The 22,539-nt window shown below is 42.2% G+C and overlaps 1 protein-coding gene across 2 annotated transcripts in view; it reads right to left on the bottom strand.

The window, feature by feature from the left end:
* The window catches only part of FSTL4 (follistatin like 4), a 234,559-nt gene that overhangs the window by 38,727 nt on the left and 173,293 nt on the right, over positions 1-22,539 (bottom strand). For both annotated transcript variants that reach the window (XM_074156169.1, XM_074156168.1), the window contains exon 6: positions 389-555. In XM_074156169.1, the coding sequence (XP_074012270.1) occupies positions 389-555 (167 nt within the window). The remainder of the gene's footprint in view (positions 1-388; positions 556-22,539) is intronic.

Genomic DNA, 22,539 nt, shown 5'->3' with positions numbered 1-22,539 from the left:
TTGTACTGGGAATGAGATCCCTGAGGAGTTAATGGTCTGTAGAGCTGCTAGAATCCTGGGTTTCCAGGGCTGTTGTCCATGGACCACAGGTTGCACCAAACCGCATGAGCAACAAAGGATGAAGTACCAGTGCTATCTAAGTGCTGGGTTATTACAGTACTGACTTTTAATTGCATCATAACACATTCCAAGTACCCCTGCTCTCAGCTGCATATATGTTGGTTTGCTTTTATTCCTGAGACATATTCACATAAAAACAAAATATCACACCAGTTTCCACTTTTCTATAATAATGAGATAAAACTTGTTCCCTCAAAACTATAATCTGTTAAATGAAGTCATATTCAATGCCCTAAAAAGAAAATGACAAGAGTAATTCAGGACTTACATTGATATCCTCCAAGTCAAGGAAGTTGAGGATGACGCCGTTGCGCTTCCAGATGATGGGGGGCCGCAGCACCCCACGGATGTTGCATGTCAGAACTGTGCTCAGGCCAACTGTGATGGTAGTAACGCTGATCTTCTGGTCCTCTGGCAGGCTCAGCTGAACTACCTCTGCAAAAGGCAACAAAACAGGAATAATACTGAGTACTACAAAGGGAAGCTGTTCCACTTCTCCCCACTCTGCCTTCTGTCTTCCCTGCAAGGATTTTGGCATGGAGATGGATATCTATGTTGTAAAAACCCCCAAACAATAAAGCAAAGTAAGAGACATAGCAATTGAATCTGCTCCAACCTAACTCCCTACATCAATTTCCTGAGGCATCTGGTGGTAGTTGTGGCATTAGGACACTAAGACGGGTCCTCTGGCAAGCCTGGGTGCAGCAGTTAAATCTACAAAGCATTCAGCAACAGGAGGACAAACAAGGGTTTTCCTGCTTGAGACCCTCTGGGTTTGTTTCTCTAGGAGACTCCTGCCAAGATCCTTTGAAAAGGCACAAGAATGACTCAGGTTCTTTCCTTGAAGCAGAATTAAGGCAAGAATGTTGTCACTGAAATATACATAAACCCAGTTTTAAATTGCCCTAATATTGGGAAGTCACCAAGTATGAAAACTCCTCTACCAAATGCGGCCACATATGCCATCTAAGATACAGATGTTCTTATATCCAAGGAGTGAGAAGCCTTCTTATCTTTTATTACATTAAAAAAATCACTTATTTTTACTTGCATATGGCACACAAAAGAAACATCTGACCAGCAAGCCTTAACTGAAAACCAACCAACATCTTTCCGAAACCACACCAAAGTCACATCGTTTCCTTCTGGCCAGTGCTCAGAAGATGTGTCTGCTTATTTTGCCATGTGTGGCCACACAGACAGGCAAGACATTTGATACCAGAATTACTGTGAGTGCAGATTGTCATTATTAAGCATTTCAGCAGCACTGAGCCAGCAATAGAGCAATCAGGCCACATTGTCAAAGCTGCTGCATTCACAGTTTTATCATTCACATGATGGTTTTTGCTTACTCTCTTTCCCAGGCTCTGCAATAAAAAAGCCTTGAAACTATATTGCATATAAATGCTGAAAACTAGACTTTCAAGGTAATGGCCCATTGAACGGGGAATGTTCACAGCACTTTGGTGTTCCATTGCTTCAGTCAACTCAGAAACTTGGACTCGGGAATGAATCACCCTTTCCTGGTCATAAGGCCTCTCCTTCCTCATGTCTGCTGGCATTAACCGTGGTAAAACAGGGATCAAAGAAACCGATGCTGCCTCACCCAAAGCCATGTGCTTTGAGAAAAACCACTTCGAGCAGTTGTAATGCTATAAAATGACATACGGGGTCAGGTTGCTCCCTCCCATCAGCTGGCAAAATTACTCTTCATCCTACTTGCTTGCTGCTCATCTCTGTCATTATGACCCACACAAGATCTGTGTGTCACTTAGAGTGTATCTATCTGCGTTGGTAAGATCTAAATCCTATGTGCACCTCTATTGCTCTCTACAACTACCTGAAAGGGGGTTGTAGGGAGGTAGAGGTTGGTCTCTTCTCCCAAGTATCAAGTGATAGGACAAGAGGAAGCAGCCTCAAGTTGTGTCAAGGAAGGTTTAGATTGGAAAAAAGGTTTAGATAGGAAAAAATTATTCACCGAAAGGGTTATCAAGCATAGGAACAGGCTGCCCAGAGAAGTAGTGGAGTCACCATCGCTGGAGGTATTTAAAAGACAAGTAGATGTGCTGCTGAGGGACATGGTTCAGTGCTAACTTAGCAGTGTTAGGTTAATGGTTGGACTTGATGATCTTAAAGGTCTCTTCCAATCTAAATGAGTCTACGGTTCTATGACTTTCTTCCAGCCCTCTGAAGAAGCGCTGACTTTCAGCGAATCCAAACACTCATTTTTATCATGTCAGTTCATAGCTTAAGATGTGATTTTGCTCTAAAAGTTAACAGCTTTGATGGGAAAATCTTGCACTCTTTTAGGGGGCTTACACTGTGGAAATGCAGGAAATAGAAATAAAAAAACCAGCATCTACTTTTGTAAGCATCATTTTCCATCTCTTCACACCCTCTAATTGAAAAATTGCTTTAACATCTCTTAAGTAGTAAATCCATTAGATCTTTTCACTAAAATATTCAGTCCATTTCAGTAGCCTTGGGAAGCCTGGAAGGAGTCACTCAGGTCTAGCAACTGATTGTGAACACTCAGTGCAAAAGTTGCTTGTGCAGCAGTACCCAAACAGCTCTGCGTCCTTTCTCTTCCTGCTTCTTCCACCTAAGTGAGAAGTTAATTGAATGCACCACAAGTTGTATGCACCACTGTAGATCTGAGACTGACTTAGGGCTGCAAAGATCAATACAGCATTGCATGTTGGGTCTGAGCAGTTAGCCGTTCTCCCACTTAATATGCCAAGAACACTTTTAGAAAGAGCACAAGCTGTTGAAAAGGAATGGTAGCCGTAGTTCTGATATATGGTTAATCAAAAATAAGAATGTTTGATCAACTCACTGCTATTATTTGGGTTGCAGTGGCTCCCGTAGGCATCAAATGAGAAGAGGGCCTGGCACAGAGCATCAAGCAGTTTCTGCACCTGAAACCTTAAAATCCAAATGGGGAGATGGAGGAAGTTTTGGAATGGAAGGAGAACATGGTCCGCCCAAGGTCATCGAGCAATTTAGCAGCAAAACACAGAGTGGATAATATGCCATTAAATGATGTCACTCTTGGTACCCACTGGAGAAAGGAGATGGGAGTCGCGGCAGTTCAGGATGAAGGACAGCGGCCACGGGGGTGTCCATGTCCCATCCCACCACCCTCATCCCACTGCCCAAAGCATGCAAACAGCCCAACAGGGGTGAATAATGTCGTTATTTCCTGCATAAAAGAGAGCTCCTTTTTATGAATAAAATATTTGGAGTGCACTTGACAGGATAAAGAACTGATAATTACAATAATTTGTAGCATGGAGTAGGGCTAATGAGGACATCTTTTCTTGAGGAGAAATGAAATAGAGGGTCATTCATTTATGAGAGAATTGTTTTTTTCATCTTACTGCTGTTTTCCTTCATTCCTTCTGCTGTTTCTCACACTGCCTTGAGTTCCCTGGCTCACGCTGGGCTCCCATCAGCTCCCTCTTCAGCAACATTTTTTGAGTGTTTTGTTGCAGTAGAATTTAAGGCTCCCTGCTCCCAAATGATAGCTAAAGAGGCTTTGGTTTTACATTTTAGAAGCACACTAATGAAAAATACATTAACTTTTAATTAAGAAGACACCTTGCATAGCTGCCATTCTTGGATGAAACATATCAGGCCAAGAGATGACTTTTTATGTTAAAGCATGTAATTAGTACAAACCACTTTAACAATACAAACACACTTCTTTTCCGAGTATTTCTATGGAGTATGTTTGAGGGCATATTATTAACATCTAAAAGCCTTTCTACTAATTAGATTATTTTGTATGGCTTTACTCATTGCTTTATCATTATCAATAGAAAAGATTTCATTACGTGATCAGGGGTATTGGGGAAGAAACAGATTTCCTAAAAGGATGCAAGGCCTGGGCTTTTAAAAAATCTTTAAAAAAACCCCTCAGAATCTTGTAGTTAAATTATAGAGCTTAGACACACTTGATCCTAGTTGGATTATGTGTACAAATTATTCAAGTCACCATAATGATTTTGTGTAGAACCTCTAGATTAAGTATTGAACACTGTTCATTTTCTTTTTAAAAACCTTTAGGAGATAAAAGGATTTTTACCATGCATATAAAAACAGAACAAATGGGTAATGTTCAAAGTGCGCTCACTTGCAGAACACAGGCTGGAATGGAATTTGGTCCTAAAATCAAGCAATTTTATATTTATTTGGAAATTCGGCAGGATGATGCATGCAAAGCAGCTTTCTATATTCAACAGATTCAACCAGTTTCAGTCCTAGCTGATGATATTTATCAAGTCATGTCAAACCTGGTACTATTCTCTGGGATTTCAGTTGAAGCAAGTCCTCGGTCTATTCCAGCTGGAAATAAAAAAAAGGTTCCTGCCAACTACTCTGCCATCAGAGAGAGATGCTATCATCATAGAATAAGATGCTACTATTTTTGAGTCTATTTTTAATGGCTCAAGACAGGGGTAAAGCCTTCGTAATAACCACCTTTACGAAGGAATGGCTGTAACCCTGTCTCTGTGTATCAGAGGCCCAGGAGTAACATTTCACCGGGTACTGCAACAAATGCAGAAAAAAAGCAAGGTCAGTAAAAGGCAGCCAGGACACCACAAACTCACTTTGGTGATGGCAGCAGCTCAGCGCCTGGAAACTGTGCAGCTCCAGGAATTTGGGCAGTGCCATCTTCAAACCTTTCTCCCCCGCTCAGGAGGGTGAGGGATCACTCCCTGCATTGCCAAGAGGTTATTGAGGGGAAGGATCGCTCTGTCCTGTATCTCCCACCTTTTCTCTCTGCTGTTACATTCAGTCCAAGAGAGGCTGCAAAGCACCACGGACCTTTGGTGACCCAGGTGTAGCCATTCTGATGTTCTTATGTTAAATTTCCTGCAATACCAGGTCCCAGAGCGACACATTTGAGAATATGAAGCCTTACTAATTCCTTTTCTTGTTAAAAATGTCAAGATACTGTCGAACATTTTCCTTGGCCCCTCCTCGGCTCCAATTTTATTTCTTAAGGTGCTAAGCTGGAGTTGCACTGCACCTTTGCAAGCTGTGCATACTAATGCCAGCAGGTAGTACTTGTTGTGCTGTTTTATCAGGGAAATCTTTTTCTCTGCTGTCATTTGCAGCCCGCCAAAGGCAATCATAATTTCACAATGAAGACATGTATAATTGAGGTCATTATAAGGAGCAACCTGGAATGAGCATCTATGGAGAAAAACTCATTGATTTAGCACTGCATGGAGATAATTTACATAGTAAACGTCGGTTGCCTGCCTGCCTTTGCTTATGCTATACTACATACAGAAACAGATTTCACACATTAAAAAGTCCTTAATATCGTTAATTAGATCTTTTCCCTTAAATCTAAAGAAAATATACTTTTTAATACATTGTTGCCAGCTTTAATCATTGCTACATTTGTTCATGGATACCTTGCCTTGCCAAAACAGAATATGGAGCAACTGACCCTATTGCTTAGATTCTGCGTAGGGGACAAGGCAAGGCTTTTTTAATCTTGTAACTTGCTTTCAGTGAGGAGACAACGAAGCAAAACGTAGCCTTGTGTGAAGCAATGGCAGGATGACTTTCAAAGAAAGTCTCGAGCACAGATTCTTGCCCCTAGTTTAATGCTCCTGAGCAAAGAGACCTTTTGTTGGTGAGCTGAAGCATGGGTAACGTAGCCCTAAATGCATCATGATTCTCCAGCAGTGGTCCAAGTCAGGATTGATTTAATGGGATGAAAAGTTGAGCCTCCATTCAATTCACCAAGTCCTGCAGCTGTGTTTAGGCACCGCTCTGCATTAATTGCCTTGTGGCCCAATATTGCAGCATGAAGGTCAATGGCGATTTTAGCAATTGTTTCAACAGATAAGAGAGTCTTCTCTAGCTGAATACATTCTAAGGTGAGGAGCTAACTGAATCAAGAAAAATCAAAACAATTAATGGATCAGAGGAAAAAACAGCATACACCTTTTATAATTATTTTTTCCCCAATAATTTTGATGAGATGTATTTGCCTTTGCACAGAGAGGGGAGAGAAATTTAAGACCCTCTTAAATCTGAGCCAACTGCCACTAATGGATTTTAAAATAACCGTGTTATATGTGAGATGTATTTATAAACACACAATGGAAATGAGATTTGGCCAGCCAAAGAGTGACTCCAGTGATACTGTTTGGGAGACCTGGGAAGAGATGTGGTCATCTAATTAGTCACTGCAGAGAGAGATTAAAAGAAATGAAGGGCAGTTCACAGTGGGTCTGAATCTGTAAAGCACTGTATAATATGCTTATCAATTACCCATATTAGCATGTGATTTAGTTTCTACCCTACTCTATAGGCCAAATAAATGAATTAATAAAAACCTTAGTACACAAATCTCCCTGGGCTTGCATGCCTTTGCAAACCTGTCACACCAGCTATTTTTAGGACTATCTCCAGAAGAAATGTTGCCACGCTATTACATTTTGCTGCTTATTAAGGTTCAAGAAGCCGGTCTTACCTAGAGATATTTGTTGCCTTCTCACTTGTCCAGAGTCAGGTGGAAGGACTATCCATCACCCAGCCCCAAAAGAAAACTGCACTTGCTGAGCACCAAGTTAGAGTTACAGGAAAGCCAGTCATGCTACTAAAAATGTTTATGTTATTAATTAACAACATTAGGGCTGTTAATGAACATGATTAAAGTTGTTCACAATTAATTAACCCAGAGAATTCCTACAGCTCCTGCATCGGTTCAGAGCAGGTGATTTGGATGAGGCTTCTGGCTTTATAGCCTGTGAAAAACACCCTCAAGAGCTGGCTCTGCCTCTGGCCACCTTTGGTGTCACCCCTGGCTGCCCAGCTGGCCTCCCTGGGACATTCTAGGAGTTTGTCTTCCCTCAAAAAGAGGTGCCACAATGCAGCATTCCTCCAAGGCTTGTAAATTTAATTAATGTGAATAATAAAATGATTTCTAAAGCTAAGTAGAAATGTTCATATCTCAGCTTTATTTTGTAACCACAATAATTCAAGTTCTTAATGTAATTTATAAATCCTCAGGACCTTGGGTGTGCTACTTCAGGAAGTATTTTATTGTAAATTCTCTACTAAATTAGTAATGCTGTTTTCTAAGTCATAAAAAGGCATAATCATATTTCTAGCAGTATGAAAGAATTTAGTACCTCAAGTGCTCTTCTGTCATTACTCTTGAAGGCCACAGGCTATGACTCCCTGAGGTAGGTCCCAACCTTGCACTTGAAGCTAAAACCTGTTTTGTCGTGGAATTCAGAAGAAATCTGTGCAAATCACCGGCGATATTCAGCTCTGGTGTGATGCCAGAGGACAAGACCCTGTCTCTCATCCCTGTCAAGTTGAACAGCTCTTCTAGTCTGTGTGGCCATGACTCTTAGATTAAATGCAAAAGAAAAGCAGCTACTGAAACAATTACATATTACAATGCCTTTCACTTTTCTTCAGCAACAGTGTCCATAATACGCTATCACTGACATATCATAGAACGGTTTGCGTTGGAAGAGACCTTCAAAGATGATCTAGCCCAACCCCCTGCCATGGGCAGGGACATCCTCCACTAGATCAGGTTGCTCAAAGTAATTGATTATTTAGGTAATGAGAATATGCAGAATAAAACCAAAGCTTAACTTGAAGGGCAAAAAAAAATAATCTCACGTCAGAGTCTGGTCCAGCTTCTAACTTAGAGGGATCAGGACTTCACATGCAGACCAAGCTGCCCTTGCTCCTATGAAATACCTGTATATTCCCCTGAACCCTCCAGGAGAGCGAAGAAAAGCCCCCAGGGGAGGATAATGCTGTTTCCAGGATTTGAGTGCAACCAAGGACTTTTCTTGCCCTGTGGGAGGATGGATTCAGATCTCCTGAACTTCAGAGATCTAGAGGCTGGTACCACCTCCAAGCTGGTGTTTCAATCCCCTCCAGAGCCCGTGTGGGGCCCTGGGTCACCATGTTTGCCTTGGCTGTGTCCCAGAATGGGGTGATTTGCTCCCAGGGAAAGCCCATTCCTCCCACTGACTATAGAGAAACTCCAGGTGAGTAACTCCAATACAGCCACCTGCACTGGAAACATCTACACCTGGAGAGGCAAACTCTGTTCAAACAGCTGCTTAGATATTTATCTAAATTATACACAAATTCCGTCAAAAAATCATACCCATTCAAGAAGCCCAGCTTTCCCATATGAATTTGTATCAAGCACATTCACATAGCTAACAAATTTGCTAAAAATCATTTATATTGACTTTTAACCAAACACAGCTTCTTTATGTACTGTATTCTAAAAATCAATTTCTTTTCTTTTTTTTTTTTTTTTTAAAGGAAACAAGCAACACACTTTCCATCATAAAATCCCATCACTGCCCTCCTGTTACTAATCAGAGGGAGAACATTTAGTTTGTGCAGGAAGGGATAATTCATTCATTCTTGAAAGGACATGAATAAATATAAGTTGTTCAGTGCTTAATTATCTAATCTCCTGAGGGTGGTAAGTGATGGATTCATTATGTAAATAGGCATAAGTAGTCTATTTTAGAGAACAGTTTACATAAATGCATTTGTTTTTATTTTAAATTCCTATTTTCCACAGATTGAGAGCAATGTTGATACGATTAATTTTTGATAAAATATTCCCATGTTGTGTCAACAGTGTCCTGCCTCGATTGTAACAGCCATGCATTTCCCCAGTCAATTTATTAGTTTGAAAAGTAGAATTGCTAATGGTCTAACAGGTTCTCAGAATTACTTCTGGCAGTCAGGCCAGTTAAACATAGGACTCAAAAGGTTTGTCTCTTTTTCTTAAGAAAAGTCAAAAACATACTATAGTGTCCTCCTCTGCCTCTCTCCAAATAACTACAAACCTCTCACTGACCCTACAGAAAAAAAAAAAAAAAAAAAGAGTATTATATTTTTGGGGGGATAGATGTGAGGTTTTACAGCTGCTCTCTGTGTTTCACCCTCTCTATCCTACTGGAACTGAAAGACGTAATTAGCACCAGTTCCTTCACTGCCACAAAAGCAACAGTTGTCTCTTGCAAAAGGCATTATTTCAGCATTTCTAGGAGTTTAAAAGTTTCTCCCAGTCCATCAGAAATTCCTTAGCTTTGAAAATGGAGAAGTCTTTAGCATGGGCAGGTTCTTTCAAAGCAATGAACAGCCGCTACCTATATTTAAACTACGGTATTTTAGAGTTTCAAGGGACCAAAAAACATATGAATCCACTAAACTTTTTTTTGTAACTTCTGCAAGTTACAGCAGCTGATTTATACCTGATTTCAGGCAGAAAAAGATAGCTTCTGGTGGAGGATGTGGCATGCCAAGTTTCTCCCTGGAGTGAATTTTTATGGCTGCTCTCTAAACCCCTAGGGTTTATCATGGAAATACTGTCAGACCATTAAGTCCAGCATGACTTGTGGGAACCGCTGTAATGTGTACGTAAATTACTTTGAAAATAGAGACCCGTCAGGCCACAGGGTGTTTGGGGTTCGAGAAGCATTCACATATAGTTTAAAACCACTGAGACATCAAAAATGGCTGCATCGAACTGCTCCAATCTCTCACTCTCCTTTCATTTTACTCCGAGTTCTTGGCCAGCATTATGCAATGAATGCGATGCGCTGAAAAATGCATGAAGCAGGAAACAAGAAGCCTAAAAAAAAGCCCCACACTGCTTCTAAACCCCACATTACGGGTTTCTAACAAAAAATATAATTCCCAAGCATTTAAAATCAGGTGTATTTATTTCTTTCATATTCCCACATTTACGGTGTTCACAAACCACCAAATCAGTGACAGCACACCTTTCGAGTCGTAAATAAGCATTAGTAATATTTTTCATGGAGCTTTCGTTGCTCTTTCTATGGATGACTGCAAATTTAGCCGCGGTGATTATACGGATTTTGCATCTTTTCTGACTGTAGCTCCACTCAGGGTACTTAATAAATGCAAGGGCCCTGCTTTCCTGCGCTCACGCCGTCCCAAGCCAGAATCACAGCTATTTCATCCCCTTTCACTCCAGCCACTGCCCATCTGGGTTTTGCCTTGTTAAAGTCAGAGCTTAGTCTCTCTCTAAGGCTTTTTGGTGATTTTCCTTGCAAACTGCTTCCCGGGTGTCCCAGACCGGCAGGATAAGATCAGAGCACATTTCATTTGTAAATTATAGCTACATAAGCAGGGAAAAAAACAATGCCATAAAAAGCGAGTGGCGATAGGGCATACCCAGATATTTATGCCGTGCGCCCCCGGCTGGACGTGGGACTTGCATAATATCGATCAGAAATGCTGCCTCCCGGGCTGCAAAACAGGATTATGGACATAAAAGACTCCAGCTACGCCGGGGCTCAGCCGAAGGGGTGTCTTTGAGGATGCTTTTCTCCTCGTCCCGATGTCAGAGCTGCCAGTCCTGCCTTGGAGGGTCAGGCTTTGGAGTGATTTAACGCGTGACCAATTTAATAGTGATCTATAGCTCTGAACGGGCACCAACGGTGCAAATTTGGCTGGGGAGGGATCGTGCAAGGTTACAGCAAGGTCGCTCTGCGGCAACATTTATCCAGATCACATCTTGTATTTTAAAAATACATGAGTTGATAAAAACTTCTGCATCAGCACTCTCGTCCGTGTCCTTCCCATATTCAAACCCACCCAACTAAAGTTTAGGAGAAAGTCAGAAATGGGCAGACGGACAGCAGCGATTTGCAAAGAAACAGGTAATTAAATAACATTTCCTTCTGCAGAGGAGGGCGAAGGGAAACCAGAGAGCAAAGAAGAAGTACCTAAAGAAAATCCCCTGGTTCATGCTATCAGCACATCTATTGTTGTGAGCAGGTTTTTCTCCCGGTTAAACCTTTTCAAGCCAAATCCCCTGCAGTTAAGAGCTTTTTAACAACCCAACAGAAAGGGCCGGGTAATTCATCAGCGCTCCTGCACCTTGCCTGGCAGGCAGCTGGGAGTTTTTAACAAAATTTGGAATCAGCATTTCAAAGCCAGCGTAGTTTCTTGGCGTTTCCTTGGGCTTAGTTTCCATGGGGAATTGCAGAATGGACAACAAAAAGGTTTGGAAGGGACCAGCAGGGAAGGGGGTAAGTAAAGGCTTCATGCGGCCACCGAGGTGGCTTCTCCAGCAGAGTGGAAATCTCTGCAGAGAGCTTCAGAGATGGGGACGAGCGGTGGTGGCAGCAGGAGAAGCAGATTTAAGTCCTGGCCCAGAAAGACAGTGACCCCTGGCTCTGCCTCAGTTTCCCCCATGGGAAAGACCTCTCTGGGTCATTCTAGGAATAACACATTTGAAAAGATTTCTCAGCAACCACAGTAATAGGGGCCACACAAATACCCACAGGCGTGTCGTGTCTGTGGCTTTCTCATTAAAAACCCTTAGAGGTTCACAGATAAAATCCACATATAAAACTGAAATATAATTACACAAAAATACTTTGAAGCAGAGATTTGCAGCTACTGCTGAGAAACTTGAATTCCAGTAATGCAAGAATGATAAATGCTGCATCTTTGAAAGTAACAGGAAAAACAAATCATCCAGACTATCATATTAAAAGGCATATTGAAAAGCAAGATATGCTGGCAAAATCAAATGTGGCCAGTAATACTTTGTGTACTAACCAACACCAGCTTCTTGAAACCTTTAAATCTGTGGAGCCAAATGATTTATAGCAGCTGTTCTTTATCATTCAGGCTTAAAAGTCTTATGTCACATAATAACGCTCCCCCCCCAGCATTAGAAGAACATTCAGGTTGCAGAGGGAAGCGCCCGCAGGAGAGGAGAGCGGAGACAGCCTCCATCACTTGGGTCACCCTTCTTCATTCCATCAGCGTACACTATTTTCGCACAGAACAGACAGGGCTTATTTAGAGAGCAGCTATTCAATATTTTGTTTTTCTTATCTTATATCCTCAACCTTATTTTCAACTATTCAAATGCAGCTCTGAAGGCAGAAATGATTTGTTTCTCCCTGGATTTCTCTGTAACACCCTTCACTGTTAAATCCACTTCAGGAACGCTGGTGAGCACCTTTGACAAGTTTGCTTTAAGTGAGTTCTGCGGCCTCAGAGAGGGATTATTCAGCACAAAGTACTTTTTAGCCCCTCTGCCTCTTTTCTGCTCAGCTCCAGCTTGCTCCCAGCTCTGACCTGGCTGAGATCCCCCCTCCCCACCGAGCTCCAGTCACCCCATGGACCATGCTGGTCCCAGTCTCCCTTCTCCATGGTCACAGCACAGCTGTTCCCATCACCTCCAGGATCAACATCTGCCCTCTTCACACCTCCTGGGTCAGCAAAGGCTGATGGGGACAAAACATGGCATGGTCCTGCTCCTGGCTCTGCAGGGACGGCCTCCATCACTTCTCACCCCATGAATTTCTCTGCCAAAACCTGAGAAGTATTTATCATAGAATCACAGAATGGTTCGAGTCCATGCAAACTGGACTTAAGTTGCATCTTAAAGCTCGGCCCCACTTGGGCTCCTTCTGCCCTTACAGCCCTCAGCCCACTTCTGCTCTCCTGCCACATGTTCTTAGTCATCCATTCCAACCAACAGTATTTAAAATAATGAGCACATTTCCATTCCTTCTTCCTATGAAAATAGTCCTTTTTTTCCTAATTTTTAATTGTTCCCCTCTCAATTTCCACCAACTGTATCTCATTATCTCTTTGTATGTGATATTAAATGGCTCTGTGCTACCCACCACCTCCTCCCTATACAGGAGATTACAGACCACAACACAGAGATTTCTCTTGGACTAATGGAATACAATCTTAGACATCACCATTTTGGTAATGGCTGCTAAATATTGACTTTTTAGGCTGATTGCAGTAGGTACATGCCTTGTTTACTTTTAATGATCACAAATTAAAATCAGCTCAATAAACTGAACATTTGAGGAATGTGCATTGCAGTATATCCAATGAATTATTGCTGGTTAAGTCTATAACTTAAATACAAACACAATCTTTAAACATATATTTAGTTTACAACACCCCAGAAATCGAGTGGGCCAAATGAAAGCTTGTTTAATGCTAAATTATTTGCCAGCATAGCCACCATATGCCAAGTATCACAAATAACAATATTCATCACATCAAGAGTCTGGGGATAGTTTCTTTTTAAGATCTTTCGCACAGTGCTCATCACAAATATTACCAACCAGATGCTCTATTTTTCCAAGAAACAATTCACTGAATGTGAAGAAAAAACAGAAATTCTCTCAGACTGCAAGTCCATGTACATATCACAACAACAGATCCAAGAAATCTGTTAAATTTCTGTGAAATTTAATACAGAACCACAGAAATGGTCAAAGTGGTGACCCACCCCATAGCTGGTTCCTCCCTGAATAAGAGCCTTCCTTGTCTGCTCCAGCCAGACCTTCCTCCCCCTCTATTTCTTGCAGCTATGCAGAGACACAGAAACAGCATCCAAAATACATTCATTCACTCACCAAAGGTCAGATACAAATTACTACATCATAAAAAGCCACTATCTTGGGCAGAACATGAGCATTGATGGCTCAATTGCTTTTGCTAATATCTTGCCTAAATAATACCTCTGTGATAGTAAAACCGCAGAAAACAGTATTAAAGTGTAGCTACTGCTCATGATGGTAACGTCAAGGTTAAGAACTTCCAATGTAAAACCTGCAGCCAGAGCACGTATTAATAAGATCAGTGGCTGGCTTGTACAAGGCAGTATATATTTGCTATTGTATAAATCATGGCTTTGATTATGAACTGATTTTCACAAACGTAACATGACATTCATTCACTAAGATATAACACATACCTGCAGGGCATTCAGTGAAAGCTTCTGCAGTACTTTAATTGATGTATAGTCCTTTGTGGCTTATATCCACTCAAAGCAATCTCAAATCCTACATTTTTAATTGCCTCAACTGTATTACTATTAATTTGGGTAAACAATAAATGGTAATTTATGGAGCTATTAGTTAGTTAGTCCCAACACTGTTGCAGCACCAGACAAGGTTTGGTTTGGATTTTATATGTGGTAGTGAGACACAGCACACTAAAAGGGCCCAACCATGATCAGAGATTCACGGGGCAAAGCTTTGTTCAAACATATACTAAAAAACTGGTTGATGCCCTAGGGAGCTGTGATGGAAAGTGCCAGAAGACAGCATGGGAAACCAAGGCACGGTTAGATAAAATGACTTGCATCAAGCAGAGCAAACCTTGTCTCCCTGCATGTAAGCAGTACTGTCAAAACCCCCAAAATTTCATACATTTTTGTGGGAAGAATCATTTATATCTTATCCCTGAATCCTGCTTTCAGATGTTTTCATGATGGTGACCAGCTCAGCTACAAGTATTTGGGATTTCTCTGTCTCTGGCAAGAGCCCAGGTGCACGAGTGTTTCTGGCAGTGGTTAATCCTGGGTGGAAGGGATTTAATAAGCATTAGCTAAATTATGCTATTTGAACCACGTGACACATGAATATTGTTTCATTTGTCTTACAGTTATGCGTCACCTTTTGCCAAACCTGTAATTTCTCTATCTTTTCTACTATTTTATCCCTTCCCCTTACTAAGGCTACGTTGAGCAAGACAGCAAAACGCCAATGCGTGGGATTGAGAAGATTGCCTCTGATTCTATAAAGAGGGCATCCCCCAAATGAAAATACCTCCAACTAGAGCCAAAGCCGAGAGACACCGCTCTTTCAGTCCAGGTCAGATCAAGGAGGGCTGTAATTTTCCACTCCTCTTTCATCAGGAGCAGAGGACAGCAGCGCTCAGTGCCGTGAGCCAGGCAAACCTCACCTCCAACCATGGGCAATACAAACTTCCCAGGAAAATTTCTCCAGATCCACGAAATGATGGTTGGTTGGCTCATTGCAGAGGGCTCACAGCACAGTAAGGGCTGTGGGTGATGCTTGATAAACCTCGCCAGGTTGGTTGGAGCAGAAGAATAGGATCAGGTCTTGCCACACTATTCAAGTGCTCTCTGAAATGATCCCTACTCATCTCTTCTGCATCTGTCCCCCTTCACTGCCACTGAGTGCACCCGAAAACGAAGAACACCAAGTGGTGTCTCAAGGTGTGCCCCAAGGACAGACTTTCATGGGCACTTCTCTTCTTTGCCCCAAGTTAAAGCGATGCCTGTAATTTTAACACCCACCCCCCACCCCCCCCTCTTTGAAGCCACGGCTATCTCATTACATTTCATGCACTGCAAATCATTAACTCTCAGTATAAATCAAGAGCAATGCTTATATAGGAAACGTCAAGGATGAAGTACTGAAGTCAGGGACATATTGTGAAAAAAGGCTCTTAATGATTCAGAGTAATATATTTCAGATGTTTGAGCAAACAATGCATTCATAAACCATGGCAGAACTGCTCCTTTCAGACTGAATGGAGCCTTTATTCCCAAGTTACAGATAATAGTGATTGAATGAAGGAGAAAAGCCAAGGACACTAAGCCAGGTAAATCAGTGCTCCCCAATATTTTCAAGCAAGGAGGTATAGAAATATTTCACATTGACCTTCTGTAATACTGCCTACTGCATTGTGGAAACTTGCTATAACTATTTGCTCCTAGCTTCTTGCCTCAGCAATACCTGAGGATATTAAGTGCTCATCAAAATTTATGCCACATGCTTAAGGAAAAAGCATGCTTATCTTCTGCAGGGTCACACAGGTTGGAAGGTAAAAGTCAGGAGAGCCCTCCTTCCTCATCTCCCATTATTACCTTGCACAAGGGCTCCACACACCAGCCGCATATGTCCTTGAAGACCACCCTGAGGAGAAGCCTGGCTGTCACACCTGCCAGAGTACGGAGGGAAAAACGTGCATGGGTTGGTCTGTTGGGAACATGGTCTTAGGAAGACTTTGGGTCTGAAGCGGCCTCACTCCAGGACTACGTGGACCGTATCACTGAATCTTACTATTTACTGTAATGGCAATGGGAGATGCAAACCTGCACTCGCTCTTGAGGCGTGAAATGCAGTAAATGTCCAAGAACTCAAAAGGGTATTTAATGACAGCAGAGGATGTGAATAGTTTATGTTTGACAACTAACATAGAGTGGGATAAGCTGGCATTTGTCCAGGATATCAAGGTTAACACCAACCCCTTTATTACAAAAAATGTTATGGGTGAATCTTAAATGACTACAGATGGTCATGTGTTGATTCTGCATGTCCTTTGAAAGACAGTACTGTCAGCAAAACAGTGCCTTCTAACCAAATTTTGAAGTTCAATACTCTGTCAGCAGGAAGAGTGTTGGCTCTTTAACTGACTCATCAAAATACCGTTCTTTTAGTTTCCTCTAGTGACTTTCCATTCGAGTACTGCTCTGTGGCTGGTTCTCCAGGACAAGAATATCTGCACAATTCATAGTTGGGTTTTTTTTTTTCCTCTCCCCAGTAATATTCCTTTATGGAAAGAACATAAAAATCCTTGCTTTACAGATGGTGAGCTGAAGCAGAGACAGACGTTATTTAGCTGCAACTACACAGCGTATCTGAACCAGAACCAGACACATGCCTTATTTCCCAAGGTTACTCTTCCAGCCTCTCCGAGATTACTTTATAATCCCATTATGGGTGGAATAGCTACATATGCACAGCTGCCTTCTTGGAGCCCTCATCATAAAACGTGAACAAGGTTTGAGTTTTCAGTGGTTGTCATGCCTTGGCTTGACCTTGGCTTCTGCAAGGGTTTGCAGAAGGGTAGAATGGGAACAGTTATCATCAAACCTGAAAAAACAGTCTGAGAGGAGACTGGGGGCTGGATTAAAATATACAACCACTGAACTAACAGCCTAACACCAGAAGAAATGTCATCAAACGACTTTCTGCACCTTCATGCTGTTACATTACACTATAAGTCACCTGAGTTGGCACTGCTGGAGTCTTTTGATCCTTGCTCGGTCTTTGCATGTGCTCTGGACACACGCACCAGCTACCTCTCCCAAAAGCAAATTAGGGTGTGCCACCCCACGGCAATGGTGCCTTTAGGAATAGGACAAGAAGCCATCTCCCCAGCTGTGCTGGCACCTTCCTTGCCTCTTTTCTACTTCAACTAGAAGCTTTTCTTCATCTCCCGCTTGGGATGGAGAAGATGGCAATGTGTCCTAGGCAAGGCACTCCCCATGCAGGTCGGGGCTGGGCTCCCTCCCAGCCTCATCACCCCGACATTGCTGTCATCACTGGGCGATGCACGTAAACGGAAAATACAATAGACCAACTCATTTATTTCCACTTATTATTGATGACCTTTCATGACTTTCATAACTCCGCCTCGCTCCACCACTCATGAGTTATGAGGTCATCCATAACTCAGGGAAATAAATGAAGTTTCCCATCAGCCTATTGTATATCCCCATTTATTACCTTTTTATTACCAACCTTTAAAGTTTTATCCCCTAGTATCCTGTTTTACAGTGGCATAACATTCAGATGCAGGGATGTATATGAATCAGGTTCAGTTCAGCTTGGTTTCACTGAAGGAAGAGCTAAGCTGACCTGTAGATACAAGTGCCATTTTTTCCAAGCCATCAGACCACGCCTGAGCCTCTGCAACCACATTATGCCAGTGCTCCGGATCTTGTGTTCGTACTAAACGAGGTACAATGTTTTCTTCTGACTAATTCATGCTAAGATCATTGGCGAGCAAGGTTTGCCATAGAAATGACAGGACATATCATACAAATCATTGGTTCAAAGGTTTAGAGAAGATGTTTGCAGGGTAGCTGCTAGAGGATATGATGGCTGTACAGCGTTGCATACAACAGGTTGAATAATGATCCTTTGAAAAGCTTCAGCTGCAGCATTTCTGTGCAACTGCCACGCTTCTTAACAGAATCACTTTTGTCTTTGACCTGTCAGTAAAATACCAGAAGAATTAAACAGACGGTACAGTAATCCTCAAGGCAACACTTAAATTCTTTGGCTGTGTTTATCGCAGGAGCTCCTGTTCTCCAGATGCTCTAATGACCGGTTTTGCAGGACATGGAGTCCTGTGCATACACCTTCATGGCCGTGCTGCTTCCCACAGAGGTGATGCAGTTCCCTCAGGGTTCTTGGCTTCACAAACCATGAAATGAGCCATGGTCAGTGCTGGCCTGGGGACAGCCCTGCTTGGGGGAAGAAGGGAGGGAAGAGAGAATGCATTTGCCAGATAAGAGCAAATTCCTTTGGAAGCCGAGGGCTACATACTCCATGCTGGAGTTGGGGCAAGCATGGACCCTTCTCCATGCAACAGAAAACCACAAAGGACAAGAGGCTTCCCTAAACTCTAGAAGCAGAGTGAAGCATGAGGAAGGCTAGAGCTGTCTGCCAGAAGTTTTGCATGACACAGGAAACTGCAGCTGCAGAAGTCAGCTGCCGAACAGTGTAGACAAATGTGAAATAAGTAGCTCACGAGCAAAGAACCTATTGAGGGAGCAGCTGCTAATTGCTGCAGTCATGTGCAACACTCAACAGGACGTGAACATTAATTTATTAATTTATTTTGAACAGAAACCTTTGAGACCACCATTTAGTCCACAGTAAGAAAAACAAAGCCAAGCTCTTATGCCATGAGAAAACAAACAAAACGCCATGACTTTGCTTCTTACTTACAGTACTTAGGTGGCCACGGCAAGGAGCAAAGTGTCACTGCTCTGTGAAACCGACACTGCAGGCTCAGAACCAGCCTAAGATCAGAAAGGTTGAGGGTAGGGCATAAATAAAGTCTTCACTAATTTTAGAGGAAAATATCAGGATTACCCACTGAAGCTTTCAAAATGTGAAAAGATTGGCGACCTGATAATACTGATATATTGCCACACTTGCACAGAGTAAGAGACTGCTATAATAAGGAAATACAGGCAGACTGGAGAACTCAGGGCAGCTTCATAAAATAAAACAAACAGATCTTCAAAAATATTTTTTTCAGGCAATTAAGTGAAGTCAAGAATACGGAGGGAGCACTGGCTTGTTTCCAAAGGGAAGGCTAGAAAATAAATTGAAAGGACAAGAAAATTGTCTCTGAATCAAGACCAAATTCCATAGCTCCTGGGACCATTTCTAATGACTTTGTAGAAAGTTGGTTTGCTCTAAAAATACAAATGTAAATGTCCTTCCCAGGACCCAAATGAAGGTTCCTCCTACCTGGAGAGCAGGGAGCTCCCCAACCCCAGTTCGTGCTGAAGGGCTTATTCCCCACAGCTCAGGAGAGGAAGAGGAGAGGGGGCAAGGGACTTGTGCCAACCTTGAACCATGGCTGGGAGCTGATCCTAGAAACAGAGCAGCAGAGACAGGGTCCCCTTCCTGACAGGATGCTCAAACCCGTGTAAATCTGGTGTCCTGGTGAAGGAATACCATGTGCTTAAATACCCACTGCTCTTGGGAACAGAAATGAGGAATATGACCCTCTGCTCTTCACATAACAGTTTCCCATTGCAGATCACACTTGTTTTATTTGTAATGGGAAAAAAATCTTTACTTAAGTATCCTTTCTTTCCATAACTCTTCCTCATTTTATGAACTAACACCTTCTCGAGTAACATTTCTCTGCAAGCCCTGGTAAGAAGTTGGGTCTAGAGGAGCTGAGCAGCAGATTATATAGCCTGCAGAAGACTTTATTGGCAGTAGGGTAGAAGTCTTTCACAATCCTTTACAGGTGAATGGGGAAAACTCAATAATGTTCACTATCATTATTGAGTATAGTTATTAGCTTTGAACGTTTTCTAAAATAAGCCTGTCATTAAGACAAACGTCTTGTTAATGGTAGGAATTTCCCAACTGAAGCATTAAAAACCTGCAGTGCCTGCACCATTAGCTGCCTCGGAAAGCTCCTCCGCTCTCCTAAGCTCTGTGTCACAATGGCCAGGGCCACCTTATGCTCCATTCATCTGCACTCACGTCCACCTGGAGCCTTTCCCATAGTGACTCTTACTCTCTGCAAAGCCTCTCATGGCTCTGTCATGTGCCGATCCTTTCTGTCTGCACTGCAGACAAAGGGGACATCTGCACTAACTTGGAGTGGAGGAGAAGAACGTTAGAAGACTAGAAGAAATGCTGCCATGTCATGACCTCCGGCATGTTCAGCCGCTTGATGTACAGGATGAAAATGGTATGACCCTGGCAACTGCAGCACTATTTAAGGAAAAGCCAACAGGAAAAAACTGGGCAAACCAACATATTTTTTCTCCTGAAAGTATGGCCCAATTATCTGCCAAATCTTTTCCCAGACCTGTTCCCATCCTCTGGGATAGCTGTCCCTTAGTCTCTCCCCCTGCACCCCTCTTCTCCGCTCTCTCCTCTTCCCAGCCTGCTCCAGCAGCTCCTCATCCTGCCCATTATGATATCCTCAAAACTCTATTCCCACATCCCAGCTCATCCTGCCTTCATATGTTACTATTTACAACACACCACAATGACACTACCCAAACCAACGGAGTAGACGACTCCTGATACACATGGTCTACAAGTTAGGATTCTGAAACTGGAGATCCCCTCTATACTTAACAGAGAGACAGTCAGAGGTACCTGTCTCTGACTAGTGAAGGTAGTGAAAGCCCAAAGTAACCAAGGTATTAACTTAAGCCCCTCAGTAAGATGTCCTGGATTAGGTGGGATGAAGAATGGGTGCCTCGGGACATACTGGCATCACCTTTCTGTAAATAAAAGTCATGTTTTCCATTACAAAATGCAATAAAAGAAAATAAATATTTTATAAGCCTGGCAGAACGGAACATTTTTTTTCTCTCCCTACTAGAGTGAAGGTAGCTTGAGCCAGCATTGTGCTCCCTGGTTCAGTACGACAGAAGTTAGTATTTTCAGTATTAGTATATGCTCTCTATAGAGCCAGGTTCATACCAAGTGGTTACCAGCACGTATTGTGGGAAGGGTCAGTGTTAGGGATAGACTACAACAATTTATTTAAATATTTAACATCTTATGTTCACAAGTCTTGATTCCTGTCTTCCGAATTCTGATTTTTAACTGACCCTGATATTCAAAATTTTAATTTTGACAGGTCTCACCAAGACTCTGCACTGCTGATTGCATCTGGAGCCAGCGAAAATCACCTTGCACTTGAAATGACCTTGGCAAAGTGACTTCTATTGGAACAACTGAGCTTCCCAGGTTCTTCTGAAAATAACAGAAATACATCTTCTGTAATGTAATTTAAGAACTAGCTACCAGGCTGAGGGCAGTTTTGATTTTATTGATATTAGTTTAGTGAACACTGTATATTGTAAAACTGATAGAGTGGGAAAATGACTTCAGTAGATATCAAATTTGATGGAGCTGGTAGCTGACTGCAAACGTAAGTATGGGAACTATTACCTAAGGAGGTACTCAGTATTTTTTAATGTTTCATATTCAGAATAACCTAAAACAGTGGCCCTGAAAACAATAAAATATGCTTGTGTAATACCACCATTTATGTGCAGTTACACTTCATTATCCCTGTAATCTAACATGGTGGCTCAAAAAGGAGAACATGAGCATTTTCTGAGTGATTTAGCAGGATGCTTTAATGATGTATTGAAAATGAACATTGACCTTATGTAATAGGTGCTAAACTGACACTCTTAAAGCACTCCATCCGTTTCACTCAGACTGACTATCCTTCTTAAATCATCAGGGTGTCATTTTTATGATGCAGATCCGTCTATTGAGACTACGGGACTGTGAAATGTCATAAAAAAAAGGCAGCAACAAAAAAAAATAAAATTAAGTTGCAGGTGGCAAGTATTAGCATTTCAAAAATGTTCTGTTGCATTACACTATTATTCCATCTCTGTCAAGGGGCAACAAGATTCAATTCTCACCTTAAAGAGCCTGCGCTGTTGAATGCATTAGCTCAGGGCATGAGGAACTCTTGTGCCAGTTGAAGGGCATTTTACAATAAAGGTAAAATGTGTTTAGGACCAAATTTGATAGGACACGAGGGTCAGCCTCCCCCTCAGATGACAAAGCCATGATTGCTTCTTTTCTTCCCTGTTGTGTTCCTCAGGTCCCAGGCTTTTCACAAATTAAAGCCTTGCAACATTTTGCTCACCAGAAAAGCCAAAATAAAAGGCAGGGTGGCAAGGGAGTTAATTGCAACCCTAAAAGGTCAGGCTCTCTAGCTGGCAGGGCTTGTCCAAGCGTTTACACAATGCAGACCAAGGACATTTTTTTATGGAAAGCAGTGGTTCCCTTCCGTTTATTTCTAACTCTCCAGCTTTAAGCTGAAGTGAGATTATAAACTGAGTTAAATCCCCTGAAATCACCACCAGGCAGAGAAACACCCCATGCAGGATGTCAAGGATTTTTAATACTGTTTAAGGGCATATGTGAGGCTCTGAGTGGAGCTATAATTAAAATGTGCAATTATTTGTAATGTTTTTCTAGAGAGGAGCAGGCTGGAACTTCAATGGTAGGATGCCATCAGCTGTCCCCATTTGTGGTG

This window comes from Numenius arquata, chromosome 11, assembly GCF_964106895.1.
Source record: "Numenius arquata chromosome 11, bNumArq3.hap1.1, whole genome shotgun sequence".
Lineage (NCBI taxonomy): Eukaryota > Metazoa > Chordata > Aves > Charadriiformes > Scolopacidae > Numenius > Numenius arquata.
This window is presented reverse-complemented; position numbering and strand designations above follow the sequence as displayed.